The sequence below is a fragment of the Saimiri boliviensis genome, chromosome 16 (genome assembly GCF_048565385.1).
Source record: "Saimiri boliviensis isolate mSaiBol1 chromosome 16, mSaiBol1.pri, whole genome shotgun sequence".
Taxonomy (NCBI): domain Eukaryota; kingdom Metazoa; phylum Chordata; class Mammalia; order Primates; family Cebidae; genus Saimiri; species Saimiri boliviensis.
In genome coordinates, this window is record NC_133464.1 from 57,595,284 (window position 1) to 57,615,756 (window position 20,473).

The 20,473-nt window shown below is 37.2% G+C and overlaps 1 protein-coding gene across 2 annotated transcripts in view; it reads right to left on the reverse strand.

The window, feature by feature from the left end:
- The window catches only part of SUGT1 (SGT1 homolog, MIS12 kinetochore complex assembly cochaperone), a 53,359-nt gene that overhangs the window by 14,525 nt on the left and 18,361 nt on the right, over window positions 1–20,473 (reverse strand). For both annotated transcript variants that reach the window (XM_003927186.4, XM_074387648.1), the window contains 2 exons: window positions 11,699–11,789; window positions 7,729–7,910 (listed from right to left, as the gene is read on the reverse strand). In XM_003927186.4, coding sequence (XP_003927235.1) covers window positions 7,729–7,910; window positions 11,699–11,789 — 273 coding nt within the window. The remainder of the gene's footprint in view (window positions 1–7,728; window positions 7,911–11,698; window positions 11,790–20,473) is intronic.

A 20,473-nucleotide genomic window follows, 5' to 3' on the forward strand; every position in this document is an offset into this window, starting at 1 on the left:
CTTGAATCCGGGAGGCGGAGGTTGCGGTGAGCTGAGATTGTGCCACTGCACTCCAACCTGGGTAACAAGAGCAAAACTCTGTCTCAAAAAAAAAAAAAAAAAAAATCAAGACACACACATGCAGGTATAGAAAGTCAGTGTCTCAGTGAAGAATTGTTTATTTATCTACCATCTACTGAATCTACCACCCACCAAGCATATTTATTCTTTAAAAAAAAGAAAAAAAAAACTTCTGGACTTTCTTAACATGATAAAAATCAATGGATTTGAACCACATCAAAGAATAGTGTAAATTATTAAAATATAAACATTTAAAAATAACCAATTGTGTTAGTGGCCAATGTATATAGTTACATATCCTGCACACTGGAACCTCAATGTAACCTCATGTCTGATATACTCTACGGAGCTCCCTTACATGGGCTTTTTTTGCATGGCAGTTGTGACTTTACTTATCTTACAAACATGAGATGTCACCACCTCTCTGTGGCTTTCTCTGACCTCTTATTTCTCTACTCCTAAAAAGTTTGTCTTCTGTGTGAGCCTAATTATCTAATTAACGTGTCACACTGCATTGTTGCAATTTAAGGTTCTGTCTTCTATCTGCTTTCCACCCTTGATCTTCAACTAATGCTGAGAGCTCACTAAAGGCAAAGAGTATATTTTACTAATATTCATATCTTAGTTCTAAGCACAGTGGCCTAGCACATACTGGGCTTTAAATAAAATGACTGAATTACATTTGACAAGTCTGTATAATAAGCAACCCCAAGGCCAGGTATGTTGGCTCATGCCTGTAATCCCAGCACTATGGGAGGCCGAGGCAGGCAGATCACCTGAGGTCAGCAGTTAAGACCAGCCTGGCCAACATGGTGAAAACCCCATCTCTATTAAAACTAAAAAAATTAGCTAGGCGTAGTGGCATGTGCCTGTAGTGCTAGCTACATCAGAGGCTGAGTCATGAGAATCACTTGAACCTCGGAGGCAGAGGGTGCAGTGAGCTGAAATTGCACCACTGCACTCCAGCCTGAGTAACAGTGTAAAACTCTCTCTCAAATAAACAAACACAAACTACCCCAAGAGAACCTTCACTTTTAAAATTGAAAAAAAAGTGGATTTAGTTTACAATGTGACCATATTCTGATGACACTTATTTCCCGCCCAGCCCCACCAACTCTCCTTATAGACTGCAGGGAATTTAGCATTTTCCCTCTGATTTGTTGGTATATCTTGTTCTTTTGTCCCAGTTAGATAAGGAGATTATAGAGAACAAGATCTATTTAGTTTATTTCATATTCCTGCAATGACAGAAGCCCCTGGTATGTTCCAGATCAATGTTGCTGCCCAAATGGCTTACTTTATGGGTATACATAATTTGCTTATAATTGTCAAAGTTTCTAGGTGAAAATGAGTGTAGATTCTACCTTTGATCTTTGATTTGATTTGACATCTTTGATCTGATACATGGTTGATTTTTGTCTACCATAACTTTTAAAAGTCAAAAGTGAGAATGGGCCAGGCGCGGTGGCTCACGCCTGTAATCCCAGCACTTTGGGAGGCCGAGGTGGGTGGATCACGAGGTCAAGAGATCGAGACCATCCTGGCCAACATGGTGAAACCCCATCTCTACTAAAAATATAAAAATTAGCTGGGCATGGTGGCACATGCCCATGGTCCCAGCTATTCGGGAGGCTGAGGCAGAAGAGTCGCTTGAACCCAGGAGGCGGAGGGTGCACTAAGTAGAGACTGTGCCACTGCACTCCAGCCTGGTGACAGAGCAAGACTCCATCTCAAAAACAAAAAACAAAAGTGAGAATGACTTCTCCTGGGAAGATCGAGTAGATGTACTTTTCCTATTCTTTCCAGTAGTAAATCTAAATACCCTAGTCACTATATATGCAACAAAGGTAAAAAGGGTCTAAAAGGGGCCAAGTGCAGTGGCTCACACCTATAATCCCAGTACTTTGGGAGGACAAGGCAGGAGAATTGCTTAAGTACAGGAGTTGAAGAATAGGCTGAGTTGAAGAATAGGCTGGGCAACATAGTGAAACCTTATCTCTACCAAATAGTAATAATAATAAAGAAGAAGAAGAAAAATAGCCAGGTGTGGTGGTGCATGCCTATAGTGTCAGCTGCTTTGGAGGCTCAGGTGGGAGGATCACTTGAGCTCAGGAGTTCAAGGCTACAGTAATGCATGACTGCACCACTGTATTCCACCTGGAACAAAAGAGCAAGACCCTGTTGAGGGGAGGAAAAAAAAAGACACCAAAAGGTAAACTGAAGACAGACCTACTAGAGACCCTGGGACCCAAGAAATGACGTGGTACCAAATTCTCTGGGTTTTCCTTTGCCTCCTATATCCTAGACTTGGAGCTGAAGAAGCTGGAAACACCAAGTGGCACAAACAACAAAAAAAAGTCCCAACAAACCCCTGCTCTCTCTTGCCAAGAGATCAGGAAAAGGACACTGCCTAGGAAAACAGAAAACTTTCAGAAAACAGGCCAAGCATGGTGGCTCAGGCCTGTAATCTCAGCACTTTGCAAGTTCAACAATGGAGGATTGCTTGAGCTCAGACGTTCAAGAGCAGCCTGGGAAATATGGGGAGACCTCATCTCTACAAAAAATTTAAAAAATTAACTGAACTTGGTGGTGCACGCCTGTGATCCCAGCTACTCAGGAGGATCACTCAAGTTCAAGTGGCCAAGGCTGCACTGAGCCATGATTGTACCACTGCACTCCACCCTAGGCAACAGAGAGGGACCCCATCTCAAAAGTGAATAAACAGAAATAGATCATGGAAATGTACATCTTAAGAACCTAGAAAAATAAGAACAATGTGCACCTAAAGCAAGTAGAAGGAAGAAAATAATAAAAACAAAAATGAATGAAATGTAGAACAAAAATATAGAGAAAAAATGAAACAAAGAGCTAACTGGGAGAAAAAAATTCAATAAAATAGGCAAATCTAGCCAATGGGTAAGCATATACTAGATAATGTGTCCTTCAAACCTCTAGCAAGACTAACAAAGAAAAAAGAGAAGACATAAATTACCATTTTAAGAATGGTCAAAATATCACTGTAAACCCTGCAGACATCAAAACAGTAAGGGAGGCCAGACACGGTGGCTCATGCCTGTAATACCAGCACTTTGGGAGGCCAAGGCAGGCAGATCGCTTGAGCTCAGGAGTTACAGACCAGCCTGGGCAGTATGGCAAAACCGCATCACTACAAAAAAATAATAAAATAAAAATAAAGTAGCTGGAAATGGTGGGACATGTCTGTAGTCCCAGCCACTGGAGAGGCTGAGAAGGGAGGATCACTTGAGTCTCGGAAGTTGAGGCTGCAGTGATCTATGACTGCCCTACTACACTCCAGCCAAAGTGACAGAGAAATGCCTTGTCTCAAAAACAAAAGACAAAAACAAACAAAAAGAATAAGGACACTGACAACTTGGACAAAATGGATAAATTTCTCAGAAACACAAACCACGAGTCATCTATCTGAAATAGATAATTTGAACAGTCCTATAAAAACTTCTAGGTTAACTAAATTTATAACTTTAAATCTCCTAATAAAGAAATATCCAGGCCCAGATTGTTTCACTGGTGAGTTCTACCAAATACTTGAAGAAAAGTTAACACCAATTATACACAATATCTTCTAAAAAGTAGAGAATAGAATATTTCCTAATTCATTTTATGAAATATTACTCTGATGCCAAACCAAAGACAGCACAAAAAAAGAAAATTACAGACTCATTTCCCTCATAAAGATAGATATAATAATCCATAAAAAATATTAGAAAATGGCTGGGGACAGTGGCTCAAGCCTATAATCCCAGCACTTTGGGAGGCCGAGGCAGGCGGATCACAAGGTCAAGAGATCAAGACCATCCTGGCTACTACATATATTTTTTTATTAAAAAAAAAAAAAAAAAATCAGAAAATAGAACTGAGAGATACACAACATGACCAAGTAGGGCTCATGCAAGTCTGTCTCAATACTTGCAAATCAATCATATTAATCAGATAAAATCACCGTATTAACAGGCTAAGGAAGAAAAATCATATAATCGTATCAATCAATACCTACAAAACATTTGACAAAAAGTCAACATTAAAAGTTAATGATAAAAAAATTTCAAAAAAAATAGGAATACAACAGAACTTTCATAACTTAACAAAGATCATCTATAAAAAGACTTAACGGTTAACATTATACTTCACAATGAAAGAATAAATACTTTTCCCTTAAAATGGGAAACAAGGCAAGGATGTCCACTCTCACTACTCTTACTCAACACAGTGCTGAAGTTGCAGCCAGTGAAATACAGTAACAAAAAGAGATAAAAGGCATACAGACAGAAAAGGAAGAAGTAAAACTCTCCATATTTGCAGATGAAATAAAACTATCCATATTTGAAGATGACTGTCCACATTAAAAAAATGACAAATCTATCCAAAAATACTCCTAGAACTGAGTTCAGCAATGTCACAGAATACAAGATACACACAAAATTAACCATACGTCTAGAGTCTAGTAATGAACACCAAAATTATATATATAATATCACTTTACTCTAAAATTTACACGGAAAGACAAATGAGTCAGAGTATCTAAAACCAATTGCGAAAATAAAGGATAAAGTAGGAGGAATGAGTCTACCCAATTTCATACTTACACAGCAACAGTTCAAGACAGTGGGACTGACAGAGGAACATACATATAGATCACATACAGCTCAATCCAACAAAATGGGGAACTTAGACTCATACAAATATGCTCAACTGATTTTTGAGAAAGGTGTGAAAACAATTCAATGGAGAAAAGATAGGTGCTAGAACACTTGAACATACCATCCACCCCACAAAAAGGAATCTCAAGTTCAATCTCACACTTTACATAAAAATTAATTCAAAATGTATCACAGACTTAAACGTAGTATGTAGGCCAGATGCTGTGGCTCATGCCTGTAACCCTGGCACTTTAGGAGGCCAAGGCAAAAGGACTGCTCAAGGCCAGAAGTTCAGGACCAGGCTAGTTTTTCAAATTTTTTGTAGAGATGGCGGTGTCTTCTGTGTAGCAACACAGAGACACCGCCATCTCTACAAAAAATTTGAAAAACTAGCCAGACACGGCAGCATGCACCTGTAGTCCCAGCTACTTGGGAGGCTGAGGCATGATGATCATTTGAGCCCAGGACTTTGAGGTTACAGTGAACTGTGACTGTACCACTGTACTCCAGAGTGGGTGACAGAATGAGACCCTGTCTCTAAATTAAAAATGTAATATGTAAAACAATATTACTTTTATTTATTTTTTTAAACAGGAGAAAGTCTTTGAGATCTAGGACTAGGCAAAGAGTTAATAGACTTGAAACTAAAAGTATGATCCATAAAAAGAAAAACTGGTAAATTAGACTTCATCAGAATGAAGTATTTTGGCTCTATGAAAGACCCTGATAAGAAAAGAAAAACTACAAACTGGGAGAAAATATTTACAAACTACACATCTGACAAACATTTGCCAGATTTGTGATCAACAGGGATCATGGAAGAGTAGGGATGGGGTGCGTGAGTATGGCTATAAAATAGCAACATGAGGGATCCTTGGAATCCAAGAAAATGTTCTGTATCTCACTCTTTTTTTTTTTAAGAGTTAGATTGAGCAGTATGTGATCTTTATTTATGTTTATTCTCACTCTGCTGCCCAGGCTGAGTGCAGTGGCACAATCACAGCTCACTGCAACCTTGAACTCCTGGGCTCAAAATCCTCCTGCCTCAGATTCCAGAGTAGCTAGGATGACAGGGGCATGACACCATTCCAAGCTAGCTTTTACATTTTTTGTAGAGACCAGATCTTACTATATTGCCCAGGCTGGTCTCAATTTCCTAGCCTCAAGGGATCCTGTGGTCTGACTTCCAAAGCACTGGGATAAAAGATGTCAGCCACTGCATGCAGCCATTAACTGTCAATATCATGGTTGTGACATTGTACCATAGTTTTGACAAAATGTTTCCATCAGTGGAAACTTCGTAAAGGGTACAAAGAATCTCATTTCTTATGATTGCATGTGAATCTACAATTATCTCAAACTAAAAGTTTAATGAAAACTTTTTCTTTTTTTTTTTTGAGATAGGGTCTCTGTTGCCCAGGCTATAGTGCACTGGCACAAAAAAATAGCTCATGGCAACCTCGACCTCCCAGGTTCAAGAGATACTCCGACCTCACCTTCCCAAGTAGCTGGGACTACAAGCATACGCAACCAGAACTAATTTTTTTTTTTTGGGGGGGGGGTAAAGATAGGGTCTCTCTATGTTGCCCAGGCTGATCTCAAGATTTTTAGGCTCGAGCAATCCTACCACCTCAGCCTTGCAAAGTAATGAAAAAAAATTTTTAATCAATAGTGAGGCTGATCAAGGTGGCTCGCACCTGTAATCCTAGCACTTTGGAAGGCTGAGGTGGCTAGACTGCTTGAAGCCAGGGGTTCGAGGCTGGCCTGGGCAATGTGGCACAACCCATTTCTACAAAAAATTAAAAAAATTAGCTAGGTGTAGTGATGCACGTCTATAGTCACAGCTACTAGGGAGGCTGAGGTAGGAGGATCACTTGAGCCCAGCAGACAGAGGTTGCAGTGAGCCAAGATCACACCACTGCACTCGAACCAGGGCAAAAGAGAGAGACCTTATCTCTTTTTTTTTTTTTTTTTTTTGAGACGGAGTTTCACTGTTGTTACCCAGACTGGAGTGCAATGGCACGATCTCGGCTCACCGCAACCTCCGCCTCCTGGGTTCTCCTGCCTCAGCCTCCCAAGTAGCTGGGCCTACAGGCGCACACCACCATGGCCAGCTAATTTTTGTATTTTTAGTAGAGACAGGGTTTCACCTTGTTGACCAGGATGGTCTTGATCTCTTGACCTCGTGATCCACCCACCTCGACCTCCCAAAGTGCTGGGATTATAGGCGTAAGCCACCGCACCAGGACAGACCTTGTCTCTTAATAAATAAATCGTGAAAAGCATGATCATGAACAATTACCACATATTTCTTAAGTGTGAAATACCTGAGCATCAACCACATGAACTATTAAATTATTAACTACTAATTTTAACTTTCTACTGTAAATATGTCTTAAAAGAAAAGGGTCATATTTCCAGAGCTACTGGTATTAATAGAAGTCACATGATTACAACTGCAAGGTAATAATCTACACAGTTCTACAGTGACGAATTGCTACTAAAATCTTGAGGTCTAATTTATGTATTTATGCTGCCCTGACAAAAAGCCTAAATTTTCTTAATCAAGAGAGTTGTTAAATTAATCAATAATGTGCACCTTCTACTTGCAAACACTGTTCTGGAAAGTTTCCCATCTATATTCTTCATCTCTAACATTAAGACTACATATGATTCTAGAAGGGAAACAACAGATGTTCGTTCATTCAGCTACTGTGATAAATCCAAGTAAGATGACTCCATATCAATCTAACTCACTGATTAAAAAGCGAAATATCTATTTAAGATAAACCACTTGTTTCTCATCTCTTCCATAAATTTTCAGCTTCCTCAAAAATTACCCTTAGAGCAAAAAGAAATGTTCAGACAGACCTTATTCAAAAAGTTATCCCACCTATAGTACCTGCAATTTGGTCTCACATTACCAATTTTCTCTTTTAAAATATGTAAAATTTGCTCCTATATACATTTCTTTAAAAGTTTATATTCTTACAAAGGATTTGTTCATGGCACGTTTCACTTCATCAGAACCATCTGAATAGATCTGCTGAAATAATCTGTTTAAAGCTGCATCTCCCTCCAACTTTTCATTCTTTTCTTCTTCTTTTATCTCACCAACCAATTTATCCCAATTTCTTGTATAAGGAGATGATGATGGATATAAGTTCTTTACATCTATGAAGTAAAAAAGGAGAAGTAATTAAGCAGCATGTTTCACTATGTCAAGAATATGTAAACTTTGTGACTACATGTATGTAACATCTTAGCAAACAGTTTAGGTTACTGAATCTCATGTATGCAATAAATGTCTTTCTGATATATACATCAATAACAAAATTCGTATTTCTAAAAACTGAGTCAGTTACCATAATGTAAAATCTGGCGATTTCTTTTGAGCAAAATAACTCAATAAAGTGTAAACTTTTGATAGGTTATACAAAATTAGATTAAAAGCAGATTCTTCAAGTTGGTAACAGGAAAAACTAGATGAAAAGTATACAGAAACTTTTATGTTTTCAGAAAAGTTGCAAAGATAGTACAAACAATTCTAAAAATGAAAGTTTTTTTAAAGGATGCCTAAGAAATCTTTTGTAACTAAAATTTTAATAAATGTTAAAAATGTGACTTTTTCTAAAGTACTTATGTATCTTGCAGAATATAAATAGCTTAAAAAATAGAAATAATAATCCATGCCACTCCATACTCTCCCCACACCAAAAATGTAAAATTCTTTCAATAGGCAATAACAATAAGTAATTCCTAAATGTTTAAAGTACGACACTTGATGATCTAAAAGTTAAATGCCCATATCCCATACACCAAGCAAATAACAGTATTTGTAAGGCACACTAGGGTAAACACAGGCTGCTTGCAGCCAGAGAGGCTACTGGCCCACAGGCTTGGGGTACTGCCAAGACTGCACCAAAGACCCAAGGGCATCAAGATTTTGGCACACAAATAATTAGAAAATAACTAGCCAACCTAGTAGCTGTAGGAGCGGCTCTGGTGACTGTCCACTGAAAATATAATGACAGCCTCAAATGTCAGCCACATACATAATTACAAAATTTCTAGTAACTACATTACTAAAAAGAATCAGGTGAAACACAGTCATATTTAACCTAAAATATATCAAATTTAGTATATTCTAACATGAAACCAAGAGGCTAGGGCAGGGGGGCTCATGTCTGTAATCCCAGCACTTTGAAAGGCCAAGGTGGGAGAATTACTTGAGGCCAGAAGCATGAGACCAGCCTGGGCAACATGGTGAGACCCCATCTCTTAAGGGGAAAAAAAAAAAAAAAAATCAGCTGGGCATGGTGGCACATGCTGCAGTCCCAGCTACTTGGAAGGCTGGGGTGGAAGAACTGCTTGAGTCCAGGAGGTCAAGGCTACACTGAGCCATGACAGTGCCACTGCATTCCAGCCTGGGTGACAGAGCAAGACCTCCCCCACCTCTAAAAAAAAAAAGAAACCAACAAAAAAAAATGAAGATATCTTATATTCTTTTTTTCATACTGCGTTTTCAAACTGTGGCATATATTTCACATAGCACATCTCAATGCAGACTGGTCATATTTCAAGTGCTCAACAGGTACATGTAGCCAGCAACTACTGCATTAGACAATACAGCTATAGTTTTCAAAAAACCCAATTCAAAATTTCCCCATCTGTAATTATTAGGACACATGGATACTAATCTAAATGTTCCTACCAATACCGCTCTCTACATCCCTTTTGTCAAAATAGCTGAGAAACTACTTAACATCCACTGTTTTTCAACCCTTTCTCTTCACTTGTAAACCAACTTTCTCTACACCCATTCCTCTTCAAAACAAAACGAAACAACACAACACACACACCACCACCATATAGTTTTTTTCATGGCCAAATACATTATTTTGAAAATCCTATCCACCTTCCTTCAACTAGATATCCTTCTATCTTTGTACATTTTCACTAGTAGACAAAGAGAACAAAAAATGCATGCCATGGTAAGTTAAGAGCCTGGGAAACATGGATTTAATTAATCCTAATGCTGACTCCCAGAAGGATGAGAATAGAGGTTTTAATCTCTGTTTTATAGATAAGCAAGTTGGCCCAGATAGGTTGAGTGACCTGCCCTTATCTATAGTCTCCAGCTTGCAATACATAAGAATTTGACAAGCATATTAATTTCTTACAAAAACAGGACAGGAAGAATATCATCTTGAATATCTAAGGTGTTGAGTTTAGAAAAAACTTGGAGCCGGGTGCGGTAGCTCACGCCTGTAATCCTAGCACTTTGGGAGGCTGAGGTGGGTGGATCATCTGAGGTCAGGAGTTCAAAACCAGCCTGGCCAACATGGTGAAACCTCATCTTGGAAAAAAAAAAGGAAAAATCTTGCTAACTATAACACAAAAAAATCTTAATTTTTAATCTCAGAAAAACTTTTAACACCTGGATATGGAAGAAGTACTGAGAGATGAGTAATCTAACTTCCCTGCTCATTCACTATCATACCAAATAACTGCACAGATACTCCCCGCAGCAAAGACTGTTTCCATTGTTACAAAATGCAACAAGCAGTACTCAAGGAGTAGACAAGGGGTTAACAGGACAACTGACCCCAACTGAGCAGACCTAGGTTTTAGTCCTAGACAATGAGAACTGCTGGATAATCTTGAGCTTAACCTTTCTGAGGCTGCAAAATGGGAGGAATACTAAGGGGCTGCCTGTTAGACAGGGCTGTTAGAATTAGGTAAGATAATACATTTAAAGTGATTAAATTTTTTTTTAATGTTTTCAGCTACATATAAACCTCAGCCTAAAAATCTTGGAGTTAGTCCAAAGAGAAGCACATACATCTTTCAAATAAAGCATGAGGCAGATGCTTAACTAAATACCAATTAGATATATTTCAGTCCTTAAAAAGTATCTGTTGGTGTTGATCTCCTGATTTTGAAAATTATACCATAGACTACTTAAGATGTAATCATTGGACTAGTTACAACACTATCACTGGGGGAAACTGAGTGAAAGTTACATGGGAATCTCTTATTTTTGTAACTTCTAAATATAAAATTATTTCTAAAGAAATAACTATTCATACACACACAAATGGTATGTTCAATAACTTGGTGTTTTCTAAAAAGTGCCAAAAGGAAATGTGTTTTCTGTTAAAGAAAGCAGTCAAAATCAGAAAAAGTAGCTGAGATAAATATTAGCTTATTTTAGTCATTAAATCAGACCATTACTTCTAATAAAAAGAAATTTCCCTCCACTCATTAATAAGGCTATTGCTATAAAATATAATCTTAGGTTGTAGTTCTGAGTGTGCTGTGAATTAGTCCAACAGAAAAAATCTTATCTAATCATTGCATATGCTTAAAATTGACCTCAACACAAAGTTCTGTTTCTTACAGAGTTATATATACAAAGAATCCTGGTTTTCTACTCTTCTCCTAGACTTTCCTAAAGCATTCATTACCTATGTGTGTCCATCTCTAAACTGGCAATATGAAATGGGGTAGATACCTTAACCTGTAAAGCCCTGAAAATTCCAGGAAGTTAGATGACAATATCAGTAGAAGTAATAGAAAGGAATAAATAAGATACGGAAAGGGAAGAGGGAGAAATATATCAGCAGAGTAAACCAACTTACGACTCAAAAAAAACAACAAGAAAAGCCAATACACAAAAATAAACATCCTCCAAATGATGTCATAAACTTTACATAGTAAACAATAAATTCCAACTCCCCCTGGGATTTTGCTGCCATTCATTTGTATACTTAGAATTTGAGAAGTTAGAACTTTCACAGTAAGGCTACTTTATATTCATTACAGAGCAATCTTATTACATTCAATGTATCTTATCTTGGGAACATAAATAATGAAAGTAAAAAGCATGTTCATTACTATTTAATTTCAATTACACAACACAATATGAATATAAAGCTCATCGAGACCAGAAAACAAACCTGCTATGAATTGTTTTGGCGTAGGCACATCTCCTTGCCCCTCTAGCTTTTCCCATCTCACAGCCTCTGGCTTTTTCAGTTTAATTTCAATCTGTAGAAAACACCAAATAAAATCCATTAATCAATATAAAATACAAAAAACAGTAAAAAATGTCGTTTTCTTAAGTTATAAAAGTTTTGTAAGAATAGTATCTCTGACAGTTTCCTTAAATTATAAAAGGTTAAATTTGAAAAACTATGAAACAATTTTGTTTCTACACTCAAAATTCACCCTCGGGGAAAAAAACAACATACGTACTCTATAAGCTACAATCAAGAGACTTGAAATACATATGCCTTTTTTTTCATCCGAAGCAGTGTTCTGAACCAAGAATGATCCTGCCCTCCAAGGGACATTTATTTAGCCACGTCTGGAGACACTGTGGGTTGTCATACTAGAGTGAGGGGAGAGGTGGTAATGACATCTAGTGAGTAGAGACTACAGTTGCTACTAAACATCCTACAATGTACCAGGCAATCCTCCAAAATGTCAATAACACCACTACTGAGAAATTTGATTCTAAAAGAATGACTGCATTTACATGTGTATTAACCTATTTTACAGTGGAGAAACTTATTTCACCTATTTTACAGTGGAGAAACTTATTTCATTCAACAAATAATTACTAAACACCTACTATGAGACAGTATAGTCTTCAAGGCTGTCTGAGATTTTTATTTTATTTTTAGAAACAGGAACTTGCTGTCTTCTAGGCTGGAGTGCAGTGGAACGATCACAGCTCACTCCAGCGTTTAACTCCTGGGCTCAAGTGATCCTCCAGCCTCAGCTTCCCAAGTAGCTGGGACTACAGACATGTGTCACCACTCCTGACAATTTTGTTTTTTAATTATTTGTAGAGACAGAGTCTTATTAGGTTGCCGAGGCTGGTCTCAGACTCCTAGCCTCAAGCCATTCTCCCATCTCAGCCTCCCAAAGTGCTAGGATTACAGGCATGAGCCACCATGCCCGGCTGGATTTTTAAAATATTAAATACATACCCTTAACCATTTGGAAGTATGTGAGATACTTTAAGAAAGTTACTGAAGTTCTACATAAGTAAATGTTCTAAAAGCTCAGGAGAGACCACACCTGACTGTGAAGAAGAAAGGCTTTATAGACCTTGAAGGGCTTTGAAGGGTAGACGTCTTTTTAAGAGTAAAGGAGTAGGTCTCCAGAGGCACAGGAAATGGTCTAACCAAAGCAGTGGGGTATGAAAGGACACTACATCAGGGACTACCGAGAAGACTAAGTTCACTTATTAAAATGAAAAGTTAACCGTATCCTAATAGCATCTTTTACTCTCTAATCAAGGCTAGCCCCGAATCTATCCTTACCCCTAACACACACCGACGCGCAGCATTTTATCTACCTTTTGTTTTCTTTATTCAAATAATGTTCTCACCTCTGTTTTTAACTGGTTAAAATCAGCATTTTTAGTCCAAATATTAAAGTAAGCACTGTAATAAACATTACATAAAATAGTTTAAATAAACTGAATTAGAATTTTATATTCTGATGTTTTTTTTTCCTATATAAAGGATCACTACTTTTGTAAACAGAATTAAAAAGTCAAAAGGCAGACTTAAAAAGAAAAGTCTATTTACCCTTTGGTTCTTTGACTTCTTTTTATCAGATGACTCATTTAAACTAGCAATTCCTAGTAATCTTTGTACCATCTGCATTTAGAAAGCACCTTAAAATACCTTAACAAAGTGCTAACATAGGGAAATCTACCCATATTTTTAATCAGACATGAAGTGATGGTATATGTATCTGGGCTATGTGGTCTCGAGTGTTTATTTTTATTTTCTTTAGGAGTAAAAAAACGTAATAAAGAATTGTTTTCATAAAAGAAAAATATGAAACAAATGTCAATGAAATAAGGGCAAAGAGTGGTAATCCCAGCACTTTGGGAGGCCAAGGCAGGCAGATCATCTGAGGTCAGGAGTTCAAGACCAGGCTGGCCAACATGGCAAAACCCCATCTCTACTAAAAATACAAAAAGCAGACAGGCATGGTGGCACATGCCTGTAGTCCCAGCTACTTGGGAGGCTGACACAGAATTGCTTGAACCTGGGAGGCAGAGTCTGCAGTGAACTGAGATCGTGCTGCTGCACTCCAGCCTGGGTGACAGAGTGAGACTCCATCCAAAAAAAAAAGAAAAAGAAAAAGAAAAAGAAAAAGAAAAAGTATAGTATCTTTGATGTAATTTACGTGTTTAAACTCTGCACACATAAAAACATTATTTCATAAGAATCTCTAGAATTCCCTAAAGTGAACTACAATGAATTTTTTATAAAGTAATATACCACCACCATTTTCTCATACACAGTATTAAGTGACAGTACTTTGGTTACTTTAAGTTGTCACTGCTACAGTATTGATCAAAAGGGGACATAAATCCAATAGAAGGCAACAACACAGCAACAGTTACTAAATATAACTTAATATTATATGAAAAATTAAAATTGCATCTTGCTTCTTCAATTTTCAACTCATCTAAAAAAATGAGAGCCTGGAAAGTACTGTGTACATCGCCACACTAAACTTGGCCACAGGCCCCTATATTCACATTTCACATTCCCATAACTATGTATATACTGTCTATAAAAAGTTCCTTGTTTTACCTGAAGAGAAGCACAGAGTGGCATTCACATTTACTGAAAGGCACTATAACCTGAGTAACTGTGCAGTATGAACAAGAGGACTTCATAAATCCAAAGGCAAAACTCTTAGTAACAACCTATTTCAGCTGACACAAGCTGACCTCAACTTGAAATTATACTTAATCCATTCATTAAAATAGATGCACGTAATAAACCACTTAAAGTAGCTTTTAAAAAAAGGTAAAAGGGGCCAGGTGTGGTGGCTCACACCTGTAATCCTGGCGTTTTGGAAGGCTGAAGTGGGAGGATCGCTTGAGCCCAAGAGATGGAGACCAGTGAGCCATGATCACTCCACTGCACTCCAGCATAAGCAAGAGTGAGATCCTTTCTCCCCCTCCACAAAAAAAAGTAAAAGGGAGGGACTAATTCCCTATTAATTCCTTTTTACACTTAATTCACTTGCAATGTTTGTACATGCTTTTCAAAATGAAGTTTTAAGTCTTGATGATTCTAGCACAGTTCCAGAATTAGCACCAGTCCAATTTCAGAGGTTTTTATTGCAACCATTAACAAACCATTCTATTTTAAGTAAAAAATAATTTTAAAGTAACTTAAAACTTTAGTAGATCGCTTGAATGTTGCTCTCATATGTACAGGGAAAGGTCTCAAGGTGCTAATATCTCAAAAGAGTATTCACAGATTATCCATAAGAATGCCTACTGTGCTGGATCATTAATTCTCAACATTATCATGTATTACCATCCACTTCTAAAGTTTCTTCTGCATAGCAGAGAGTTTAATTCTTTCCAATCAAAGAAACTTCAGATTTAATGAGATGTCATTCCTCTTAAGCAAATCATGATATCCAGACACCACCACCTTAAGTGGTAATAAGATCACACTTACCACTACAGACTGACATGAAGGGACCTCTCCCAGAGACTAAAGAGCTAGGGCAATTTATTGGCAAACTTTTGAGAACCATATACTTCAAGACTGTACTCATTAAATAACTGCTCCTCTGATCTTCAGAATACAGCCTTCCCAACATACTCTTACTGAGCTCTTTGTATATTTAACTGCATCAAATTCCTCTGTCTGATAATAGCTCAGTCTTTGAGCCCAAACTAACACACCTACCTTGTTTTTACACTAAAGTATTTCTATAATCACTTTTTAAATGCAAAAAAATGGCAATGAATGGACAAGAAATTAAAGGTCTTCCCAGGCTTCATTTCAAATATTTGCCGAGTACCTACTCTGAACCAGAAACAGAGCTGGTAGCTAAGGATACAATCTCTGTTCTTAATTAATCAGAAGAGACATTCCCATAAACAAAAAGATTCCAGTATGTGCCATGAGTAGTGATCGACCTACGCATCGGGAAATAATCGAGTTATCTGAAAGGAAACATGCTAGAATGTCATCTGACTGGTGAGTCTGAGTGATTACTTCCTAAGCTCCTTTATCTTTTCCAGATTTTCTATGACATGAACTTACTGCATTTACAGGCTAAATAAAAATCTAAATAACGAAAATAAAACACTAAGAATAGTACGAGAAACATTTACTGAGCTCTTAATACATAACCTGTGTGCTACATGCTTCATGTATACCATCTTACTTAATAGAATCACCCTATAAAAAAAGATTGTTATCCGTATTTTAGAGATGAGTGAGCCAAGATATTACATAATTTGCTGTAAGTGCCTTTTTTAGCCAAAATTTTTGCTTATTTCTGAGGAAATAAGCAGGGGTTGATAATAAGATAAAAATCAGTTGTATAATTAGAAGAGTCACAAATAGGTGCCATTTGTTGATGTATGACCATAAGCAAGCAACTTAATCTCAGTGAGCCTCAGTTTCTACTACAAAATAAGACTAGTAGGCCCTAATTCATTTAGGGTTCTCAAAAAGATTAAATGACATTATGTATGAAAAGAATAAAGAATCGTGTCTGGCAAATAACAACAGAATGCTATTATCAGTATCCTCATCAGTATAATCAGCTGAAAAACCTGGGCAAATTACTGAACATCTCGTAAGTTCCTCTACTTGTAAACTGGGGATAAAAATCCTCGACCATCCAGTAACTATCAGGATTACATGATATAATACACAGTACAGTGCCTGGCATGTGATACAACAGTCAAATCAGCTATTGTAATTCTCCACAGGTCAAATAAAATGGGACTGGTTAAATAAGCTACAGTATATGTACACATTGAAATACTTCGCTGTTGAATATGTAAGAGCATGATAAAAACATTGACAAAGTATAGCTGTTTAAAAATTATGTAGAGCAAAATTCTTCTTTTAAAAATATATGAATATACATTACAAAATACAGAAAAAAAAACATTCAAGATCCACAATTTGTGATTTTTAAAACTAATTCATTTTTTAAAAATCGAACAAATCTCACTATTATCAACACCATTGTATCAAAAAAGCAAAACAAAACAAATTTTTAAAATTCTCATATCTATGTATCAGATAAGCAGGAACATCCTGCCCAGATACCCCATTCCATCATCACCAGGATTTTTCTTTAACACACATATATTCTTCTATGAACATTAAGAAAAGGGATTCACAGGCCGGGCTCGGTGGCTCAAGCCTGTAATCCCAGCACTTTGGGAGGCTGAGGCGGGTGGATCACGAGGTCAAGAGATCGAGACCATCCTGGTCAACATAGTGAAACCCCATCTCTACTAAAAATACAAAAAAATTAGCTGGGCATGGTGGCGCGTGCCTGTAATCCCAGCTACTCAGGAGGCTGAGGCAGGAGAATTGCCTGAACCCAGGAGGCGGAGGTTGCGGTGAGCCGAGATCGTGCCATTGCACTCCAGCCTGGGTAACAAGAGTGAAACTCCGTCTCAAAAACAAAACAAAACAAAACAGAAAAGGGATTCACTCTAAAACTTCTCAAATTTTAGTGCGTGAAGAGAAAAGGAGGCTATTTTGTTTCTAAGACATACATTTTTATTTCTCATAATTCCAGGCCTTCGTATTTTATAAATGTATAATACAGAAAAATTACTATGACTAAAAATAGAACATTTTCAGAAGGGCAAATTCACCCAAAAGACTGAGAATTATTATTATTTTTGGGAGACGGAGTCTCACTCTGCCACCCAGGAGGATGGAGTGCAGTGATGCAATCTCTGTTCACTGCAACCTCCAACTCCCAGGTTCAAGCAATTCTCCTGCCTCAGTGTACCAAGTAGCTGGGACTACAGGTGACTGTCACCACACCAGTTAATTTTTTTCTATTTTTAGTAGAGACAGGGTTTTATCATGTTAGCCAGGCTGTTTTCAAACTCCTGACCTCAGTGATCTGCCTGCCTTGGCCTACCAAAGTGCTGGGATTATAGTTATGACCCAACATGCCCAACTTGAGAATTCTAAATCTTAAAGGGAATAAAAATTAATTTTTAAAATGAATATTTTACAATATGGGTGCCACTAAAGTCACAATTCTGATACTGATGAGAGAACAGTGTCATGAAATTAACAAGATGAACTGAAAGAAATACAGTTTCTTAATTTCTTTTTCTTTTTTTTTTTAAGAGACCTTCAAATCAAAGTTTCTTAATTTCTAAAAAATTAACAGGCTGACATGAAAGCTGATATTCAGTAAAAGCTAGCAATAACTATCATAGATACTGAAAAAATATAAACCCTGGCTTGGAAAAACGTATTAGATATTACATTGTAAAATAGTTAAGAAATGCTATTTCATTAATTTCAGGGTTTTATCTCTTCCTCTTCCTACTTTCATCACAAATTATATATCACTCAAATTAATAACATTTAACCACTGGCTACTGCAACATTCATTTAATCTTCAAGGTGGGAAAGAAAAGAGAATTCCCAAAAGCAAAGAAATCACCATTTTAAGCTGTAAATTTTACGGATCTCTAATATTATGCAGATTCTCCTATGAAAAATGCATCCTTTCTCAATTCACAAAGATCCAAGATATCTGAATGATCAAGATTCTGAATACATGAAAACAAATTATTTTAGTACTATTCTCTCTTAGTGTCCACGAAGTAAGCCTCAGTAACCCAGAGATTTTATTTTTAGTATTTTAATATTGTCTCCCTCTACTGTATGCAAAAGGAAATTCAAAGACTTTTTCATGTATTTCCCTTAAGACATAACCAAGAAAACTTCCTTCAATTTGTTTCCCCTCAAATAGTTTAAGAGTTAGTAATCCAACAAGATTATGTGTGTGTCAAAATATATATACAATGTGGAGATACCAGGGTCAGGACAAGAAACACAATAATTCTTTAGAATACAACTTTAGAATCTCAAACTTAGAAAAACCTAAGCAAAGATGTACTAGTTTGGTTGGCAGTCAGAAGTGTATTTATGTCTCCTGGGCCAGGCTGAACAATTTGGTTAACTAAGTAAACTTGGGGAAAGTATTTAAAGTCCTTTACCTCAGATTTTTTTCCACCTGCAAAACTAAGAATAAAAATACTCTGCCAATGTCATGGGACTAAAACCAGAACCCAATTTTAATTCATTCATTGAACTAAGCACTCACAGTGCAATGCATGTGGTGAGGGCAGCCAAGTTTAGGAAATAAAAATACAGCATGAAACATACTTACATAATAAAAAGTTATTCTTTATCTGAAGTACAAAAAGTGAATACTTTATCTGGGAACTCTAACTGGAGCACACACGAAGATACAAATAAGACATGCTTCTTATCCTCAAAGGCTTACATAGGAACGAGGGATATGAAATGTACACATAAACGAACTACTATACAAGGAAGAAAAGTAGTCACTTGGCATTTAAAGAGGAAAGGGGCAGAAAAAGCAAACTGGGAACACAATATAGTTAAAGAATGTTTAAAATTAACAAATCCGAATTTCAAAAGAGAAAAAACAATTAGAGAGTGCTTAATTACATCCTCAACTCTAGCCGCACAACTGTGTATTTACCACAAGTGATATTCTTCCACCATATCAGGTGGCTCAGTAACACAAGTTCTTAAGTCACTTATCATTTATTCACACTCAATTTAAATTACTTCAAATGGACATGTATTAGCAATCGCTCTCTTTTTTTTAAACAGTCTCTCTCTGTTGCCCAGGCTGGAGTGCAATGGCATAATCTCAGCTCATTTGCATTAGCAATCTCTTGATAATATACCAAAAAAGTCAAATTCATAATTTTCTGAACCATAGCCTTCTCAAATCTACCCAGAGTTTTGTGTCGGATTACTCAAAATTCTTTTATTAAACAAATTCTATACTATGTGGATAAGACCAGTGACAGACCAAAATCCTGGTAAGATTTCATCCCTTTCCTCACCTTCTATTGTCCCATGCAGCTATTTCATAAATCTGCCTCATAATTAACCAGCTTTGTTCTTGACAATCTCCAAATAAATAGGCAGAGCCTTTTTAACTAGATGCAAAAAAACTACTACTTCACTTTGCACTTCCTGCTCCAACCTTCTGCAGCTGTCTCCTTTCTGCAGGCCTAACTATCATTCTTCATGACACAGGCCAACCCTGATCCTGTTCCACAACAGGAACCTTCCCATGTCTTTAGAAGTTCAACTTAATAAATATAAACACAGCATGCCATAGGACTTGTGTATAACAAAGGAGTAGTAGGCCTAGTGTAGTAGCTCATGCCTGTAATCCCAGCACTCTGGGAGTCCGAGGAGGGCAGATCACAAGGTTGGGAGATGAGCCCATCCTGGCCAACATAGTGAAGCCCCCATCTCTACTAAAAATACAAAAATTTGCTGGGCATGGCAGTGTGTGCCTGTAATCCCAGCTATTCGGGAGGCTGAGGCAGGAGAATCACTTGAACCCAGGAGGCGGAGGTTGCAGTAAGCAGAGATCACGCCACTTAATTCCAGTCTGGCAACAGAGCTAGACTCTGTCTCAAAAAAAAAAAAAAGCCTACCTACATCATTTATTCCCGTAACTCATCATTTATCATATACCTTCACACAATTCTATCCAGCTGAAAGGATTCCAGTCCACAGCCCTCTTTTCAAAGGTGCTGAAAGTTCAGTCTTATAGTCATTTTGTGTCTGGACTAAATTCACAGGGCAAGCAAAGATCCAGAGTCAGATTTTTAAATTTTC